This window comes from Perna viridis, chromosome 1 (genome assembly GCF_037379345.1).
Source record: "Perna viridis isolate PV_CMFRI_1.1 ecotype Kerala chromosome 1, ASM3737934v1, whole genome shotgun sequence".
Taxonomy (NCBI): domain Eukaryota; kingdom Metazoa; phylum Mollusca; class Bivalvia; order Mytilida; family Mytilidae; genus Perna; species Perna viridis.
Window position 1 is genome coordinate 11,880,675 of NC_142445.1, and position 20,688 is coordinate 11,901,362.

The 20,688-nt window shown below is 32.9% G+C and overlaps 2 protein-coding genes across 7 annotated transcripts in view; one reads left to right on the forward strand and one right to left on the reverse strand.

Moving 5' to 3' along the window:
* The first annotated feature begins 1,986 nt into the window (after window positions 1–1,986).
* LOC148627269 (uncharacterized) lies at window positions 1,987–8,240 on the forward strand. 2 transcript variants are annotated; one of them, XM_088570650.1, is made up of 3 exons: window positions 1,987–2,182; window positions 5,972–6,083; window positions 6,472–8,240. In XM_088570650.1, the coding sequence occupies exons 1-3, from the start codon at window positions 2,117–2,119 to the stop codon at window positions 6,777–6,779; spliced, it is 486 nt and encodes a 161-aa protein (XP_088426776.1). In that variant the 5' UTR covers window positions 1,987–2,116; the 3' UTR covers window positions 6,780–8,240. The 2 variants fall into 2 exon arrangements, with proteins under 2 accessions (XP_088426776.1, XP_088426785.1); XM_088570659.1 differs by lacking the exon at window positions 1,987–2,182 and adding an exon at window positions 3,747–3,959.
* Window positions 5,972–20,688, reverse strand: part of LOC148627270 (uncharacterized) — a 28,572-nt gene continuing 13,855 nt past the window's right edge. For 2 of the 5 annotated variants that reach the window (XR_015920104.1, XR_015920101.1), the window contains 2 exons: window positions 10,642–18,859; window positions 9,265–10,559 (listed from right to left, as the gene is read on the reverse strand). Coding sequence is in view for 1 of the 5 variants with exons in the window: in XM_088570635.1 (XP_088426761.1) it covers window positions 18,744–18,859 (116 nt within the window). In the remaining 4 variants the exon portion in view is untranslated. Of the gene's footprint in view, window positions 6,163–9,264; window positions 10,560–10,641; window positions 18,860–20,688 lie in introns of those variants that run through there. The other 3 variants (XR_015920103.1, XM_088570635.1, XR_015920102.1) reach the window with 3 other exon arrangements.

A 20,688-nucleotide genomic window follows, 5' to 3' on the forward strand; every position in this document is an offset into this window, starting at 1 on the left:
CCATGGATAGTAAAATGTAAAAAAAATCGTGAAAACAGCATTTTAGTACAATTTTTTGTTATTTAATGGATCTAACTTATAAGTTCGCATTCTATTGTTTAATCCGTGAGAAGTAAACGATGGAAAATGAATTTCTGCTTGCATTTATCCCTATTGACTATTCGTTTTAATTTTAATTTTGTATTAGTTCAAAACCGAACAAAACAAAATTGGCATGATTGAAAATTGTCTCACTGAAACTATCAATATGCTGATTGATTGATTATTGGGGTTTAACGCCCGAGCAGCAATATTTCAGCTATATTCAGGCGATGAACATGAAAGGGGTGATTAAATGAACATGAAATGAAAAAAAGGATGGGACACAAGGATAATAGGGTCGACAAATTTTAATTGCCACAAGAAAAAGGGAGGGATGGGTAAGGTCAGGCAATTTAGCCTCCTGTGGCGGAGCGCAAAGGTTCCTACTCCTATCGAATACCACAGCAGGGTTCTTTAACGTGCGAGGAATGTGGCATCTTTCCAAGCACGGTGCACCACTATGGTTTGCGGTCTGGTTTTCTGTATTATAGCCTGACAACCCCAGCATGTAACACTTCAGGGGTACCCCATTCCACCACCTGGGGCACACATCCCAGTTGCTCTGTGGGCAGAGCGCCTAGTCCGCGGCTAGATTTCTGAGCACTATTTAGTCGCCTTTTACGACAAGCTTGGCGCTGCTACAGGCCTATTCTTTTGACACCCGGACCTGCACGGGGCGTCAGTATGCTGCCATCTACTGTAAATGTCTGTATCTTTTTCTTGTACTTTAATAGATGGCTGCTTTAAGTTTCTATAACTACTGCCATACTATTGGAAGATTCTGAGGCCAGGAAAGACTATTTGTATTTCCCATTCCATAAAACATAGCATCCTATCAAATATGCAGCCCAATTGGTGTTTAGTGTTTATATATAAGTGGGGTTGCATATTTGATAGTGTGAGCACGTCTCTGTTCTTTCTCGATTTTTCATTCATTATTACTAAAAGTACATCGGACTCGCTCCGCACGACGATTGTTTCCTCACACGCATGCCAATCATGGTCATCGGAATGGGGTGTGCTTTGGGTGCTTTCGCACCAAATTTTCGCAAAAAATAAAGACAGAAAAAGTAGACAATAGAAGAAAGAAAGTTTTCCTAGTCATTGAATTGACTCGATATACATGTCCTGATTCTATAATAAACTGAGTTCAGAATCAGCAAATTCCACGGAAATGCCCCTTTTTAATGTACCAACAGTTGGCAGGAGGTCCTACCCATCATACGCACCTCCTTTCAAAAAACCTGCAGACGGACTTGCTGACATCCTTGACGTATTCATCTATGAAAAAGAAACCTACTATCGTTGGGTAATCGGGTATCTAAATGGAAAGAGAAAATTACCGAAGTATGATCACGAGTGCCGAAGAACTCTTCCGCGCACGAGTTACATGTAAATCTTCAAGCGTTCTTAGCACGAGTAATTATATTTTTTTATTCGCGATAATTTAATATTTCCCATAATTTGTTGCTATTTTTTCAACATTAATCAATTTTAATTTTTGTGATCGGCGGATTGATGATTACGCGTTTTGTGACGTTTTGGCGGAGAAAGTCCAAGAGTGAAACTGTCGAGATGATTTTATGCACGGAGCATTCGATAACGATAAATCACTGCTGTCTCTATTATAATATATAATTTATTTTACAGTGACTTAAGATATTTCATGGTAATTATAGAAGTCTGTCTATATTATAAAAATAATTGAATTTCCTTAAACATGATTTTTTTTTTATCAACATCATATTACAATTGTTTTAAATATATGTCATATTATCCTGTTTACGTGTCACATTTGCATTCACGATAGCATTACTAATGGGCTACAAACAGATGTACATCTACTGTCTACTACCCACGTACAGCTTAATAATAGTATTTACTAATATCACGTGACCGTAACCATGGCCTGACACAGGTATTTCAATGTCATGATATGGGACGCCGATAAGTGACCGAATAAAACTCAACACACTTATAAATATGGATCTCCATGAAAAATAATATTTAATATTGAGTGTACAAAAAAGCCGGAATGGGAAGTGGTCATTGTGTAACAGACACTCTGAGTTGTATTTCAAGGCGTTTCTTCGAAATTTTGGTAAGTACATTTTTCTTCAAAAAGTATTTGCTACCAGACGTTAAATTACGTGCTGTAAAATAAAGGTATTTGTCAGTGTTTGGTATTGTAAAACTATTCAAAACTAAATTTAACAAGTAAAACAAAACAAAAAACAAACAAAAAAAGAAAAACAGGATCACACTCGGGATCACACTTAGAACATTCTATACCGATTTAATACAGTGTACAAGAGATTGTCAACTTAAAAAATATAATTTTGACTAACAAGATCTGAGTTAACATTATTAAATCAGATCTTGTTAGTCAAAATGATAATTTTTTACAAAAAACCTAAGTGAACAAAATAGTTCCAAAGATTATAGAATAGTCTTTGGAACTATTTTGTTCACTTAGATTGTTTATATACACCGCCAGTGAGCATTTACCATTATACATCATATTTCAATAACAATCAGATCATGAAAATTGTTGTTTAATATTTTACTTTCAATATGGTCTGTTTAATTTTCTTCTATAAAATAATGCTAAATGATTCAATACGGATACTAATGACCGTGAACATATATCATCTGTGCAAATTAAAGGTGACAAGATACCGAACATGTTTATTACTTTTACTCAACATCAAAATATTTTTTTATAATATATATGGTATTTTTCATCATTTTGATAACAAGATAAACGCCTAAGGAACAGGAAGGAACGCAGATACATATCGCATGTCGAAAGTAGTGTGACCTGTGCAGAATCAGGAGGGGGAAATATTAACTACATCACTCTTGTTATTAGATAAATACCCCTCCGTCAGTAATAAAAACTGACTTAGATATAGCCTCACACAACGATATGCCCCTTAGTTACTAGTGTAAGACATTGTTTTATATGGTTATATATTTCTTTTCGTAAGTAACCAATGAATTACCCGATTCAGGAGGTTTATTTATTTATTTTTTCTTTAACGAAATTCTAATAATTGTAACAGTTGCAATTAAACAGACATAAAAATAACTCTGATGGTATCCAATTAAAAAAAATGTTTAATACATAACCAGTTTAGTAATGTATTACTTTTGTTTATTCCTAACCCTCGATTCTCTAGTCATCTTCACTATGACACAAATTATTTACAGTAGTTAACTTTGGCGACTATAAAATATTTTTTGTTAAAATATTTATTAAAATTGAATGGGAATTACAGGTCGATCGTAACCGCTAAAGTAGAGCTCACCTCACGGTTTCTTTGGATTAAACAAACTCGAAGCGTCAGCTGCTGCTTCTCGAGTCATGTTTTATTCCAATATGATCGACTTTTGTTTTTGTTTTTAATATTTAGCTATGGACTTTATACGTGTGTAAATATCTTTTCCAAATTAATCTTTTACATTGGAGGAACTTCTAGCTAGACAAAATTACATATATGTAGTAATAAAGATCTTGAAAGAAGTACTTTTAAAACTTTAAAATATTTCAATCTTGTTTCATTTGACGAAAAAAATCCATGTCTTAATCTTTTAAGTACTATACCACATTAGAACTTCCTTATCAAATATTAAAACAATTTGTGAAGCCCATCCTTGTATGGAAAATTATAAACTAACAGAGATAGAAGTATCGATTTGTGTGGAGATGTGACAGGTGCTTGTTGAACTGATATGTCATTCACAGTTTTCCATGCTATTTGGCATGTTTGGTATTTCACGGAGCTCAGAGAGGGCCACGTTGACATTTTTGGTTTTCTATAATGTGGACTTTAATCTTTGCCCATTTTTCGAACTCTATTGGTGGTGTTACAACGGTAGGTCATTTTTTAGGACTTAGTTATATCTTTTTAACAATATTATTGTTTACTATACTGTTCTGTTGTAGTGGAGTTTGACATGACACATATATTTACATAGTTCAACAACTAGTTTTTCACTGCGATGATATTTTTTCATTGTGTCGAGCTATGGTCAGCGGACAAAAAATTTCTTCGACCCCTTTAAAGACTTGAAAATGCATGTCATGTTACTGCTGTCCAAATGTAAATATATGAAATAGAGGGATCAGCGGTATCTAACACGTCTTATCCCTCGTTAAATTGCTATCTAACTAGGGTTATGATCCCTTCGACATTGCTTGTTAAGGTGCAAAGTACATCTAAAACTGCACTTAAACAGTGCCGCGAATATTTCGGTAACTGATCCGGGAGCTCCAGCGGGTACTACCCCCTATTGTTGAAAATTTTGTTATTAATAATAATGCATTTTGGAGTTTAAAATTGACCGGTAAGGAGTTGGAACCCTGCTCTCTGGGTTCTTTGCTGTATTTGTTTAATATAAATGTATTTGAAGCATGGCAGTGCGGACAGACAAAAAAGGTTAACTTCTTGTTGAGTTAAATCAACTCCTTATCATAGATAATCAGTTTCCTTGAGTCTTAACCTCTTATCTACGATATATTGGATCTTGTATTAAATGGCTTGTGGTGCTGAATACTTGGCTTTCTGTACCTGCACTAATTGATATTTCTGGCAGTTGTTTCATGCATTAAGCACACGACGTCACAACAAAGTCATTATATTGATGTTTGCTGCATTTCATTGTCCGATGTATTGTATCTATCTACAGTTTTTGTGTGTGACATCTGCAGCTGTACATGATGTTCGTGTTATTTACCTACAAGTATCTTGTGTGACAAGCGATTCATGAAAAATGTCATGCAAAACCTTGATGTCAGCATTTTGATAGTACATCCAACTTAAATAATATTAACAGAGTGTCTACGCAAAAACCAGGCAGTGGGTGGCAAATGACAAATTTTGTTTTAAAAAAAAAATCAGCTGTTTCGTGTCGCCAAATCATCCTTTCTCGAAATTGAAATTTGGGGTTTTTGATGAACTGCAACAATTAAAGAGAAATTAATTACATAGAAAGCATTGAAATTCATTGAAAAAGGGAGATGACTCTTTTTATTTTGTGCAAAATTTGGTTGCTCGTTTTTGGAAACTATAAAATCATTTTCTGAGCTATTCATGGTCGATTAAAAAACAATATTTTCACTATCGGACATATATTCGATATAAACATTACATTGGAACAAAACTTCCATGGGATAAAATTTATCATGTGCCTTCCATTTCATAGGAATTGCCTGGTTTATAAATGGTCAGTCTCTTAAAAGAATATATGCTATAATCCACTGGCACCCTTCTGCTATGAAGTTACAGCATTTTGAATATTAGATATCATTTTTGTATTAATAAGTCAATCAAAACATGGAACTTTCAGGGTGGCCGGAAATTAGGACGGGATGTCACCCTTCTAATATGCATTTGTGGTTAATCATACAAAACTAAATGTTAGCTGAGCATTATCATGATCATTTTAGTTACAACACGACTTGATTAATGAATATCGGAACACAAGTTTTATTGTTCTGTCAAAGGAACCTTTTGTTAGAGATATATTTGAATTAACTTTCACATTATCTGTCGTATCGGGTGTCATAGATGGGCAAATACGAAATCGAGTGGCGGATCCAGGGAAGGGTTCCGGGGAGTTTTAACCCCTTTTGTTGGAAAATTTTGTAAATTTTGCACAGAATTATGGGCAGAATGAGTAAATGATAGCCAGAAACGCCCTCTTCAAAGTCTCTGGATCAACCTACTCCAGCAATGCTAGAGGTTGTCTGGCAAGCTATTTTCTGACTTGATGCCATCCTAACGTTGGTGCATGGAGGGACGGAATTCCAACCTCTTACTTTGTAGGAGTATGGGTCAACCCTTCACAGTGTTGGTGAAAACTTATACATTGCTCTTAATTTCAGAAACCAGTCGCTGAATGTTGTCGAAATGAAGCATCGGGCCCATTTGATCGATGGTCAACCCCATTTTCAAGCACTGGCATACCAACTGATGACGCTAAAGCCGTTTATTTAGGTATAGTTTAAATTCAACAACTGCTATAATCAGAAGTGAAAGTATATAGAATCTGAATACTGTATCTGGTCATCCATTTCTGTAAATAAAACAATATTGATAGCTTTTATTTTTTTGTGATAGAATAATCCCCAGGATCATCGCTAGCAAGGGGGCAGCCAATCTATTCTCTCTCCACGTGGTAAGAAGACATCAACCCTTCCAATATTTACAATTATGGTATTTATTAATTTGATGGTCTTGTGAGGGTTAACTAAATATCAAATAACATTTAAGTGAAGCATTAATTTTCTGCAGCTCAATATTTTACAGAAATTGTGCTCTCAACTTTCCATTCTTTTAAATTTACAAGAATAATAGTTTGCTAAAAATTCCTCATTTTTTTCAGAGCTTCAACAAGCAGCTATTATCTCGGTGGAAAGGTTCAGCTTTCTCATTGCTGCAATATTAGTTGTGATAACAACACTGGTATTAATAATTGGGACTTGTTACATGACCTGTTTCAAAGATGACAAATTTAAGTATACTGCTATTCCACAGTTTGATTTTATGGATGAAGGAATTCGAGATCTGGAAAGTTTAATACAGACTTTGAAGGACATGAAACATCCACTTCACCAGACAGTTAAACATTTAGCAACAGAATTTGAGGAATTTACTATGCTTAAATCTAAAATTCCCGTGTCAAATTTGTGATTTTCTCCTGCACAATGCAGAAGCCTTATTCATCTTATTCATCAGATAAGCAAATGTGATTGGTGTAGAACATAAAGAACTTTGCAATTAAATTATTAACTTTAAATTTACTAAGTCAACATATTTTTTTCTGAGATATCTTATTTACAGATCTCGTTTGTATTTCCTAACTATATACCTTTTGTCATTTACTGTCTTGGACTTTTTCTATCAGTACCCTAAAAAGCAAGGTAAAGTAAAACCATAAAAGGAGAGCCTGATCCACTTGTTGTAGAGAGATATACCATAAAAAAAAGAGCCTGATTCACTTGCTGTAAGAGAGATGTAACATAAAGGAGAGAACCCATTCACTGTTTGTTAGGGAGATATACCATAAAAGGAGAAACTGATTCACTGTCTGTCAGAAGACATGATTAAAGTGAATAGAATTCACACAGCTGCATTTGTACATAGTTATATAGAATCTAAGTCAAAGGTGAACAATAATTCCATTCCATGAGTAAGCTTCTTTATTTAGGACTCAAAAAGAATAACTTAAAATGTCAACTTGGTAATTGGCAAATGGTTTATAACCTTTATATATAATCATGTCATTGAAATAGTGCTTAAATATTATAATAATTATGAAACTACATGTAAACATGTGTATAGCATTTTTTTTTGCAATAGGAGGTGATTTGTTTACACCAAAATACTTGCAATTTTTATTAATTTAGAAGTATTAGTCATTATTATGTCATAACAAAATTAGAGTTACACGTAGCATCTCTTTACTCTTAGAAGATTACACACTGCATTTTGCTTTAGTCTTGCAAGGTTTTTGCATGTTGAATTTTATTGTAAAATTAAATAAAAATATGTCTCTACTTTTTTACAGGGTTTATTACAAAGAGAATGAAACTTTTATTTGTGTAGTATACTGGTCAAATAGTTCTAACCAGGAAGTAATTCTAGCCAACCAATTTTTTGTCCTTTCTTATGAAACAAGTTGATGCCAAACCATTTTTCAGATTGCTTATATTTTGCTCTAAAAATGAGCTATCACACAATGATTTTCATTGAGGAATAAAATTTTGGTGAGCAGATTGGCGAGAATTGCTTCTGTCTTATAAATGATAAGATCTACTCTCTCTCTGACCAGTAGGTATGTTTATTATATGGCATACTGTATTATAAGAACAAATGATACAAAAGGATGTCATCAATATTGATAGAATATCAGCAACATATTTTAAAATTTTTTTTACACATCTGCCAAAATCTTTCCACTTTATTCAGCTTCCAATAGTTAGGACTCGGAATTTTATTTATATATAGGTCTGTTGCATCCACATGTGTGTGTAAATTAATGCATTGGTCCTTCCGTGTTTTATATATGTTCTCAGTGAAATATTTCTTGTTTTTGAAGTTATACAAATGTTACCTCTTTTTACTGTTTTGTAATAAAACTTTCTAAAATTTGGTTGTTGATTTCAATTTAGTATCATTGTGTGCATCATGTAAAGATATCCAACATACTCTTCCTTTATTTCATACACATTTAAAAAAAAAAACATTTCAGTGTAAGTGTTTGCAGGAATCAGACAAAATAGGAAAAATTAGAATCATGCATGTCAGAACCCCATCAATCTGACGATAAAATATTACTCAAGGATGCTTTCTCTATTTTCTCTATTAGAAAAAAACATTATTTGATCTCTGCATCACTGGCTTTGCTCAGAAAATTATCAATAGAATTTTAGAAATAAATAGATTTTTGACAGAGTTATCTGCCCTTGAAATGTTCATTATCAGTGCATTTCAAAGAAATTATAACTCAATGCATCAACATGAAATGGAAAATATTGTCTATATTCCTTGATCCTGATGCTGAAAATAGTCAAATTAAATTCCATGTCATATCTATTTTTAAACTAGTATTTTGCAATATTTATCTACACATCTGAAAGGAACATGTGAAGGTCAAAGTAAAAATGTGAAAATAAAAGTGAGGAAATTACATATCCTAGTTTATGTAAATTAAACTTGTCATCATTTGTTTATTCAAAGGTCAGTTATCAGTAAAAAAAAAATAAAAACTTTATTATTCAAAATTAGTCAGTTTTAATATTGTATAATTTTAGACGACTAAATATAAACATGTGCTAAGTTGATTTTTAACATTTAACTAGTAGGATGTATGTCTCTACTGAAGTAATAAATATTTGTAGCTTTAAACACTAATTTAAGATAGTAAGAATAGTATTTTATCACAGAAAAAAAGGAATGAATGTGAAACATTACATATTAGAGACAGGACAATATAGAAAACCAAAACCAATCACAATTCTAGGCATATCAATTTAAATATTGATGACATATTCTGATTAACAGACTACTTAAGACCTACATGTACCATATCTTATAGGTATTACATATGACCTAAATAAGAGATAATTTGGATTGATGGATAAGAATCGTTGACATTTGAGAAACCAAGTCGAAGTTCAAGTTGTTAAAAATGTGTATTAGTGCATGTATAGAAGTATTTTATCTGAAGGATTTGATCTATACCATAAATGACTCTTAACTAAACTGTATCATTTCCATACAAAGCAATAAAAAAATAAAATGTTTTGCAGGGTACAGCTTGATATAACCACAGAGGTCAAATCCTGAACAGTTAAGGCTACAAACCACTAATTTCACTAAGTTCAATGTGTTATTGAGCTTCTACCTAAGTTAAACTGAAGAAGACTATACATCACCTAAAAGCTGCATGTGTACACTGATAGCCCTGAAAATATCATGTGGGGTTTACTACGTTGCAGTGTACACTGATAGCCCTGAAAATATCATGTGGGGTTTACTACGTTGCAGTGTACACTGATAGCCCTGAAAATATCATGTGGGGTTTACTACGTTGCAGTGTACACTGATAGCCCTGAAAATATCATGTGGGGTTTACTACGTTGCAGTGTACACTGATAGCCCTGAAAATATCATGTGGGGTTTACTACGTTGCAGTGTACACTGATAGCCCTGAAAATATCATGTGGGGTTTACTACGTTGCAGTGTACACTGATAGCCCTGAAAATATCATGTGGGGTTTACTACGTTGCAGTGTACACTGATAGCCCTGAAAATATCATGTGGGGTTTACTACGTTGCAGTGTACACTGATAGCCCTGAAAATATCATGTGGGGTTTACTACGTTGCAGTGTACACTGATAGCCCTGAAAATATCATGTGGGGTTTACTACGTTGCAGTGTACACTGATAGCCCTGAAAATATCATGTGGGGTTTACTACGTTGCAGTGTACACTGATAGCCCTGAAAATATCATGTGGGGTTTACTACGTTGCAGTGTACACTGATAGCCCTGAAAATATCATGTGGGGTTTACTACGTTGCAGTGTACACTGATAGCCCTGAAAATATCATGTGGGGTTTACTACGTTGCAGTGTACACTGATAGCCCTGAAAATATCATGTGGGGTTTACTACGTTGCAGTGTACACTGATAGCCCTGAAAATATCATGTGGGGTTTACTACGTTGCAGTGTACACTGATAGCCCTGAAAATATCATGTGGGGTTTACTACGTTGCAGTGTACACTGATAGCCCTGATGTGGGGTTTACTACGTTGCAGTGTACACTGATAGCCCTGAAAATATCATGTGGGGTTTACTACGTTGCAGTGTACACTGATAGCCCTGAAAATATCATGTGGGGTTTACTACGTTGCAGTGTACACTGATAGCCCTGATGTGGGGTTTACTACGTTGCAGTGTACACTGATAGCCCTGATGTGGGGTTTACTACGTTGCAGTGTACACTGATAGCCCTGATGTGGGGTTTACTACGTTGCAGTGTAACACATGAAGCATATAGAAGACAATGAGCAAAAAAAAAAAAGATTTTACAAAAAGGGTTCAGAACTTATAAGAATATTTAAGCAGCTGTCATTATAAGAATCATGCAAAATCTGAAAAATGTGATACACCCCAAAAAAGGCTACATATTTTTATTTTTGCAATTATTTGGTTTTATGGGTCTATACTATGAAATGTGTAATTATTCATTCAAATCTTAGAAAATAATCAACATTGAAAATCCAATAGATTCTATTGTATTTGAGTGTCATTTACAGAGTTATCTCCCTTAATTTTGAAATCTACAGTGAATTGTATATAATTTTTATCTCTAAGAACACAGGTTATATGAAAAACTGAATGTTAATTTCTGTTTACTAAAGCAATTCAAACAAAATATCAAAAATAAAAATATGTATGCTTTCTACCCATAAATCACATTTTGCATGATTCTTAGCTGGATAGCTACTTAAAATAAGTTACAGTGACAATTTTATGTAGAAATAAAGTAAATATGTTTTTATGCCAAAAACAGGCTCACTTGTACAGTTTTCCACAGCAACAAATCACAAGTGCACTATAACTTGTGTATTTGTATGTACATTCTAAAAGCTCATTGGTTGAATTAGTGGTATGTAACCTAAAGAAAGTAAATTTATACATGAAATATTAATATATGTTGTAAAATATTATCAAGATCCTTAAAATCCTAATACTAAAGTAAACTGAGAAGGACACCGTGGATGACGACAGTGCTGTACCATCATACACATGCCAATATTTTACAGCTTATATAAAAATCAGTGTAAAAACGATAAGTACATCATATACAAACATTTAACAACTTTAAAAAATACCGGTATTTAACAATTAAAAAAAGTACATAATAATATTAATTAATTATCTAGCACCATTAACAATAATACTTTAAACAATCTTATATAGCTATGACAACTACATATATTAACTAGAGGCTGTAAAGAACCTGAATTGCCCATCTGGCTTGAAAAGCCACATTATAATTTTTTTGGGTAAAAACAGCCATTTTTTTTTCTTAGATAAAAATTCCTAACACTCACACCTAAAGAACAATAATATAAATTTTCATTGAATTCTGTCAAGTGGTTTCTGAAGATAATTTTTTGAAGTATTAACATTAAAAATGGCATAAATAAGTTGTAAAAGGGCAATAACTCCAACATGGCAAAACAGATTCACACAAAATTTAACAAAACAAAGATCTCACCATGTCAAAATTTGGCTAAACCTAATGGTTTAGGAAATAAATGTGAAAAACTGCTGTCTGACCTTTTATTATATCTTTGGTAACAGAGACCACGTTTTATAACAGATAAAATATCTCAAGAGCCATTTTGTGCAGGACACCCAAAGGAACAACTATACTAACTTTTATTGAATTATGTCCAGTAGCTTCTGAGTAGAAGATTTTTTGAAACTGTAATATTAACAAGAGGCTCTAACTGAGCCTAAATCACTCAACTGGCAAACCATGCCCTATTAACTAAATAAGTAAAGGTATCATGCTTTGTTACCTTATTTGACAAAAATTGCTGAAAAAAAAGCATATACTGATGAATGCTGTAAGTTCAAATGAGTACCTAAAGCACTGTAAAATGTTGGCAATGCCTTTAGAATGTTCTAGAACCTCTGGAAAAAAATTTGAGCCGGGGGTCCCAGTCTTCGAAATTGGGACCAGCCTTCCAGCCAATACTGGTAAAAATAGGGGAGGGCTTGCAGAAATTTTGCTTCCAAGCCAAGTATCCTATGTAAAATTCTTTTCATATTAGGGGTAGGGACTTTTTGTCTGAAATTTAGAAAGCAAAGACTGAGGTCCCCTATGCCCCTCTAGGTTACAGACCACCAATTCAACCAATGAGCATTTGGAACGTACGCAAAAATAGTCCTACGCAGAAATTACCCCTGTTCCTCATAGTGCTGTGAAAAAAGTTCTCATCTTATTTAAAAAATGTAAACAGTTTCTGAAAGGAAAAACATTTCTGTACATTTTATAGGTGCATTTTGCTTCTTGTGATGTGAAGCCTAATCTCCATAATGATTTTTAAATATACCCCTATCATGTGAAAACACTGGGATTTCCCATGCTATTTATAGACCCTTCACTTCCGGTGACTAGTACTGCACTGCAAGTCTGCTAACCCCACATGCCATTCTGAGGATTGTGAGCTGACATATGTAGAATCATGCTGATATATAGTCCTCTGCAGGTTAAAGTTAAGGTAAAGTCCAGAGAAGCCATTGAATATTGTGAAATTAGCATAGAAGCCTATGGAAAGTGGAATTAGTGGTTTTTAGCCTGAAGATGAAGCCATGGCAAAATGAAAAGTTTCTTGAAATAGCTTTAAACTACTTGAAGATCTTGTTAACTTTGCCATGAGAGGAATACACTACAAAAATCCTTCAAAATATGCATTTTTTTAAGTTATAGGTCCAAATTATGGAAAATTGGTCTTTTTGGCTGATTTTTATGTCCTATCTTGTAAAAAGTGTAGAAAATTTAGTAAAAATATCATATATTAAACTTTGAGGGCCATATTTACCTAAATATGGTGGTAATAAGCACTTGAAATCAAGTTTTGTGTAGATTTGAGCAAAAATTAGGTTAGAAATGAGGAAAAACTCACTTTCATTACTGCGGTTAAGGCCATATCAGCATTCCCCTATGGCAACATGGAAAATCCATTATTGAGTACTTTTTTTGCTTTAAGTGCCCTTTACTGGTCATGTTTTAATGTGAAAACACTGTATTTACAAATTTAAAGCCAAATATATCACCTTTTGTGAAAATTTAAAGATTTAGGATTTTTGACATGTGATCAAGAAAAAGGGGGAGGCATGTCAGAAATAAATTTTTAAAAATAGACCAATTTCTCAGAAAATGATTACTTTTAAAACTATTTCTTCATTAATATTGTTAAAAAACAAGTTGTGATTGATATTTTTTATTTGAAAAGTCAGAAAAAGTTCTTTGCAAATATTTAATGCATTTAAGTATGGTAGAATATTGTCACTTTTTTGCTCGCACAACTTGGTTACCCTATATTTAAAAATCAAATATTTAAAAAAGTGCTTGTCACATTTCACTGAAACTTTGCAAATGCATTCAGTATGTGTGTAGGAAGATACCTGTATAGTTATTTATTTTTTCTAAGACAAAAAGTGACTCTTTAGGTTACAGACCACCAATTCAACCAATGAGCATTTGGAACGTACGCAAAAATAGTCCTACGCAGAAATTACCCCTGTTCCTCATAGTGCTGTGAAAAAAGTTCTCATCTTATTTAAAAAATGTAAACAGTTTCTGAAAGGAAAAACATTTCTGTACATTTTATAGGTGCATTTTGCTTCTTGTGATGTGAAGCCTAATCTCCATAATGATTTTTAAATATACCCCTATCATGTGAAAACACTGGGATTTCCCATGCTATTTATAGACCCTCCACTTCCGGTGACCAGTACTGCACTGCAAGTCTGCTAACCCCACATGCCATTCTGAGGATTGTGAGCTGACATATGTAGAATCATGCTGATATATAGTCCTCTGCAGGTTAAAGTTAAGGTAAAGTCCAGAGAAGCCATTGAATATTGTGAAATTAGCATAGAAGCCTATGGAAAGTGGAATTAGTGGTTTTTAGCCTCTATTCCACCAGGTCTGAGGGGACATTTGCCCTGTATACATCTGATGAAAATGAAGTTAAACCATGGCTATACAATACTTTCATCATCATTCAACTCAGGAGATCATATTTACTATATAAACAAGGTATAGTTGAAATCAAAGCATGTATAAAAATTTGCAGGAAAATGGCCGCCCAGAACAAACTTTCTTCATTATCATTCAACTTAGAATACAATGTTTCCTGCAGAAACCAAAAATCACTGGAATCTGAACAACTGGTGAAAATGGTCGCAAAATGGCAGAATATAGCCGCCTAAAAAAAATTTCAAAACTCCCAGTAAAGTCAGAATATCTTATGACCGGCTTTCATCTTCATTTTTCTTCTATGTAGTTGAGGAAAAAAAAGCATAAAAAGCTTTTTGACCCCTATATTCTATTATTTTTTTGACTGATGAAAAATTTTAAATGGTCAGTTGATGCAGGACACCCTAACAATTATGTCAACTTTCATTAAATTTTGTCAGATGGTTTCAGGGAAGAAGCTTTTCAAAGTTGTACAGGTGAAAAAACGATTAAAAAAAATATTTTTCAAGGGCCATAACTCCTACATCAGGTGACAAATCATTTTGAAAATTTGGCATAAGTCCATCTTCTGATGGTGAAAAATATTATCCTCCATCAGAATTTTGCTAATTCAACAAAATTGACCCCCTATGTCCAATTCTTACTCAGAAGTCATGTGACTTCTGAGTCTTAAAACCATCTGATGTCAATCAAATGAACTTCCGTTTGATAACCGCCTAAAAAGTGCATCCACTGCAAAAGAGATCTGGCAGATGAATATTAAAATGTATCAAATTAATTATTTCATATAAATACATTGCCCATTTTTACAGTATACGATTGAAATTACATTTTACATGAATGATAGTCAAAGAAAAATTCAAATACATATATGGTTTCTGAACTATATATTATACATGCCTTTGATATCCATATTAGGATTCTACATGATTGACTATGTTAAAAACTAAAAATAGGTTGTCAAGATTACACATTGAGAAACAAAATCAAAATGAATTAAAAAAAAAAAACAAAACAAAAAACAACAGGCTCCTAGGAGCCTGAATCACTCACCTTGTTAAAGCTGCATTAGCTGCCAAATTTGTTCAGTTTTGATTCTACTGAATTTTGCTGAATCAATGAAATAAGTTTGCTATTGAAGCTATTAATGTCTATAGAATATTGTGAAAACAATGTTTTTTTTTAATCAGAGAAGATCGATAGGTCTGATCTAATAATTCTTTGCCATTACTTCCAAAGATTACATTCACCAGGGTTAAAAATACTTTAACCTTGGTAAAAAAAAAATAACAATAACAGATACGCAGGTAAGCACATGTCTTGTTTACATTTCATTTTATCTATTTCTTGATTAGTTTTCAAATCAATAGTGATCATATTTCAGCCGCATTATATCAAAATACGTAAGTTTCAAAAGGATCCTTGCATTATATGCGAACTTTTTTTCTTTTAAGGCTTGAGTACATCGGTCTTTCTTGTCGCTGAATAACCACTTTCATTTTGCAATCAGGTTTGTTTTTAAAGAAGCGATCCTTACAGCACATGCACGGATAAAGGTCACCAGAAGTCACATGCATACAAACTTATCTGGTCGATTTTTTGTCTTGCAAGACAATAAATATATAGACACCTACTTAATGTATTTAAAACATTTTATTTGTGGGTATCAAATGAAATTGTATAAGAAAAGTAAAATTTAGTAGAAATAAGTCAAAGTTAAGCCATATTTCAACAGAAACAAAAACTTACGAAAATGACAGCTAATGCAGCTTTAAAATTTGTATTTTGAGGGCAATAAATTTAACAAGGAACTGTCCAACAATTCTGACTCAAGAAGACTTTGGTAGGACTACCATAAGGATCATTTCAGCAATTCAAACTTTCTTTCTACCTATTATAGCTTCAAGATAATGGCTGAAAACTGTAAAAAAAAAACCCGTCATTTTTCATTTTTCAAGTGCAATAACTCCTAAAAGGAGTCACCTGACAACTTTGATCCCTAAAGACTTTTGAAGGTCTTATAATAAGGGTCATTTCAGCAAATGAAATAATTTTGCTAAAGCTAACAGTTTTGAAGTTAAAGCAAAAAATTACTGTCTGATTCCTTTGTTCTATTTTTAGTAATGGTGGCCATGTTTTTCTACAGATCAAAAATTCCCACATCAGTTCTATGTAGGATACACCAAGGTTAATTAATACCAAGTTTGTATCCAAATTGGTCAAGTAGTGTCAGAGGAAAAGATTTTTGAAAGATACAACATTAAAAATAGCAAAAAAATGTTAAAAAGGGCAATAACTCCAACATGAATTAACAGATTAAAATGAAAATTCCAGCACAGATACCTGTAGATCTCATCATGCTGAACACTTTTATTCACGTCAGAATTTGGCTAAATCTAACGATTAAGGAGATATATGCAAAAAACTACTGTCTGACCCCTATGTTCTATTTTTAGTAACTGCGGCCATGGCTTTCGACGGATCAAAAATCCCCACAACAATTCTATGCAGGACACCCCAAGAAACATTCATACCAAAATTAGTTCCAATTGGTCAAGTAGTGTCTGAGGAGAAGATTTTTGAAAGAAATAACATTAATAATGACAAAATATTTTGAAAAAGGGCAATAACTCCAACATAGCTTAACAGATTAGAATGAAAATTTGATCACAGATAGACCTCATCATGCTGAACACTTTTACCCTGTCAGAATTTGGGTACACCTAATGGTTTTGAAAATATATGTGAAAAACTACTGTCTGACCCCTATATTCTATTTTTAGTTATGGCAGCCATGTTTTTCGATGGATCAAAAATCCCCACCTCAATTCTATGCAGAATACCCTAAGAAATATCCATACCAAGTTTGGTTCCAATTGGTTGAGTAGTGTCAGAGGAGAACAGTTTTGAAAAATTGACAACGGACAATGACGAGGGTGACAACGATGGACGCCAAGTGATGGCAATAGCTCACATGTCCTTTGGCCAGGTGAGCTGAAAAAGAAAAGGAAATTTAAATTTAAACTTTGAATCATCAGTATTGTGTGGATGTGTAGTTCTAGCCATGGTGAAAGTGCTGATCCCATTGTAAATAATTAATTTTTTTGGAAATACAGAAAGAACAAAATACCATCAGCGGATTATAAAGTTTTTAAAATGAATACAAAAATCTCATGACTTCCAAGGTTCAACACCATAATCGCTTTGATTAGTAACAGCGGCCATGTTTTTTTTTGTGGCTAAAAAATCCAAATGGTCATAATATGCAGGATACTCTAAGAAACAATCAACTTTCATTGAAATATGTACAGTAGATTGTTAAAGAGGTACATTCAAGCAAAGTTTAGTTACAATCTGTCAGTTTCAGAGGAGAAGATGTTTGAAAAAGTTTTACAGATGATGACAACGGACACTGACCACATAGTGATGGCTATAGGTGAGCTAATAAAAAGTTTTGCAAATCCATTTCATACACAGATCCCTCTTATTTAGGTGATTTAAACCCATAACTTAGAACCCAAAAATTAAAAACAAATATGAAACCTTTAAAGAGGCAGTCATCCATTAAGACAATCATTAAACTGAAATAAGTAACAGAGTCCAGGGGATTTTGACTGAACTTAAAAGGTGTGAACAGAGAGAATGACAGCAGTAAATATCATAGTGAATCCCTCAGAAGATGGACATTCAACTGGCTAAACAAAATCACAGAAAGGAACTGAAAAACAGCAGCAGAATGTAACTTCATACTTTTCCACGTAAAGTCAGAAAAAGATAAACCAAAATATTGAACATGTTAATAGTGTAATATTCAAAAAGTGCCATTAAACAGGATGATTTCAGTTCAATAGAACTGAAAATAAGAAAGAGCTGTGACCACAATTTGTGGAGGGATGCACTTGAAAGATATGGCGATTAAAAAATAGCATACTTGTACCTTAATAAATACAACAATTTTTAGCACCTAATCAAATGATATTCCACTGATTTAAATGATTTAAGATAGTAAAATCTAATTTATCAAAAATTGAGATGTAATTTCAAACAAATGATAATAAATTTCTCATATGGCAACTGCCCATATTGGAAAAATTTAAATTGGAAATGGTTGGAAATCCTTGCAGAACTTGAATCCATACCTGGTAGTTTAAAAATTAAATGCAAAATAACCGGAATTCATTGCTGAAAATGAGAGAAATCCATTTCCCTAAGATATTTGTAGTTGAAATGGCAATATGTCCAGAATAAACTAATCCTGTCAAATGTTCTACATAAATGTAGTAATAAGCTTATTGTTTATAAATTATCTAGATGAAGTTTTTACCAGTAATATAGAGGATAGCTCCATTCCTACACAATGGTTATCAACACAGTGAACAGTTCTGGTTATCTTTCACTAATCTCTGTAAATCACCCAGCAATCCTGTATCATCTTTTCCAACCTTTACATGACTTTGTAGAGTGGCTAAGTAGGTTTCTTCTATAAAAGATATAGCAAACTGTTGCTATTGTTTTTCAAAGTTAATGCATTCAGGGTTGAAAGTCTAGTGAATTCAAAAGTTCAAGGACTAAAAATTACATAGAAATTCTGGTAGATTTTATAGAAATTTTACATAAAAGTTCCGAATGCTTCACTGAAAACTGGTAGTCAACAATTTCCTAAAATAAGCCTTCTAAATCATGATTCAGTAATGGAAAAACAATGAACTTTTTCATAGATTTTGTATCTTTGTTAACTAGTGGGCAATTTTTCTGAACTTTTCTATCTACCAGCATTTTGTCTTCGAATTCTAAACAATGAACAAAAATAAAAAAGCAGCAACAAAAAGTTCTAAGTGCATGTTATAATAAATTAAGACAAAAAACTGACTGAAATTTTGGTGTTATTCTCTTCAATGGTCTCTCTTGATTTGTTTTAAGACGTCAATATTTTCTTACTGTAAATGGCGTGGATGCATATCTTTTGATGGTGTATTAAATTTTGACACTTTCAAAGAGGCTCATATTAGACAAATGCACAAAGTAAATCAATCTAATTAGCAAAGATGTACTAAGCAGCATGCACTGAAGCTAGTATCCCAAATTAATTATCCCAGTTTACCAAATCCAATATTGATAAGTCAAATTTGTCATTTCCAAATAGCATAAAAAGAAAAATACTGTTGTTGTAGCATGATAATGCATCCAGTTTTAATCAAATTTTCTTCTCAAATTGAATTGTCAATTACCATTTTTCATATAGGATACATTTTTTTTGCCATTGTGCATGTTGCAATATAAAGTCCTCTACACTAAGAACCTTATGTTGAGGAGAACAGAATGCAAACTTTATGCATAATTTGTTCATGAGAAAAGTATGGAAAACTGAGTCTACAATAATTTTAAGTCCAAGGGCCATAACTCGGTAAAAATTCAACAGATCAGAAACAATTCAAGCTTAATCTGCAACCTGTCAATGTAAACCAAATATCAGAGGCAAGAAATCAACAAACCAGAACAAAATTTGACACTTGAACTGTAAATTGCCATAAATGTAAAGTTCTGCATTAGCTGTCATTTTCGTAAATTTTCGTTTTTTTTTAAATTTACCTTAACTTTGAATTATTTCTACTAAATTGTACTTTTCTTGTACAATTTCATTTGATACCCACAAATAAAATGCATTAAATACATGAAATAGGTGTCTATATATTTATTGTCTTGCAAGACAAAAAATCGACCTAGATAAATTCGTATGCATGTGACTTCTGGTGACCTTAATCCGTGCATGTGCTGTAAGGGTCGCTTCTTTAATAACAAATCTGATTGCAAAGTGAAAGTGGTTATTCAACAGCAAGAAAGACAGACTCAAGTGTAAAAGAAAAAAGTTTGAATATAACGCAAGAATCCTTTTGAAATTTACGTATTGTGATATAATGCGGCTCAAATATGGTCAGTATTTATTTGAAAACTAATCAAGAAATAGATGACATGAAATGAAAACAAGACATGTGCTTACCTGTGTATTCGTTATTGTTATTTTTTTACCAAGATTAAAGTATTTTTAACCCTGGTGAATGGCCTGTCAGCAATCTTCGGGAGTAATGGCGAAAAATAATTAGATTAGACCTATCAACCTTCTCTGATTAAAAAAACGATGTTTTCACAATATTCTGTATATATCGACATTAATTGCTTCAATTGCATTACTGCAAACTTATTTCATTGATTCAGCAAAATTCAGTAGAATCAAAATTGAACAAATTTGGCAGCTAATGCAGCTTTAAAGCAATGTACGAAATATCAATTGTATATACATGTATATGCATA

Excerpts from the sequence above, each read along its gene's own strand:
- LOC148627269 (XM_088570650.1), top strand. The coding sequence starts at position 2,117 with ATGGGAAGTGGTCATTGTGTAACAGACACTCTGAGTTGTATTTCAAGG. Across the intron at positions 2,183-5,971 it reads GGCGTTTCTTCGAAATTTTG|AAACCAGTCGCTGAATGTTG; the intron begins GTAAGTACATTT and ends TCTTAATTTCAG. Across the intron at positions 6,084-6,471 it reads CGCTAAAGCCGTTTATTTAG|AGCTTCAACAAGCAGCTATT; the intron begins GTATAGTTTAAA and ends CATTTTTTTCAG.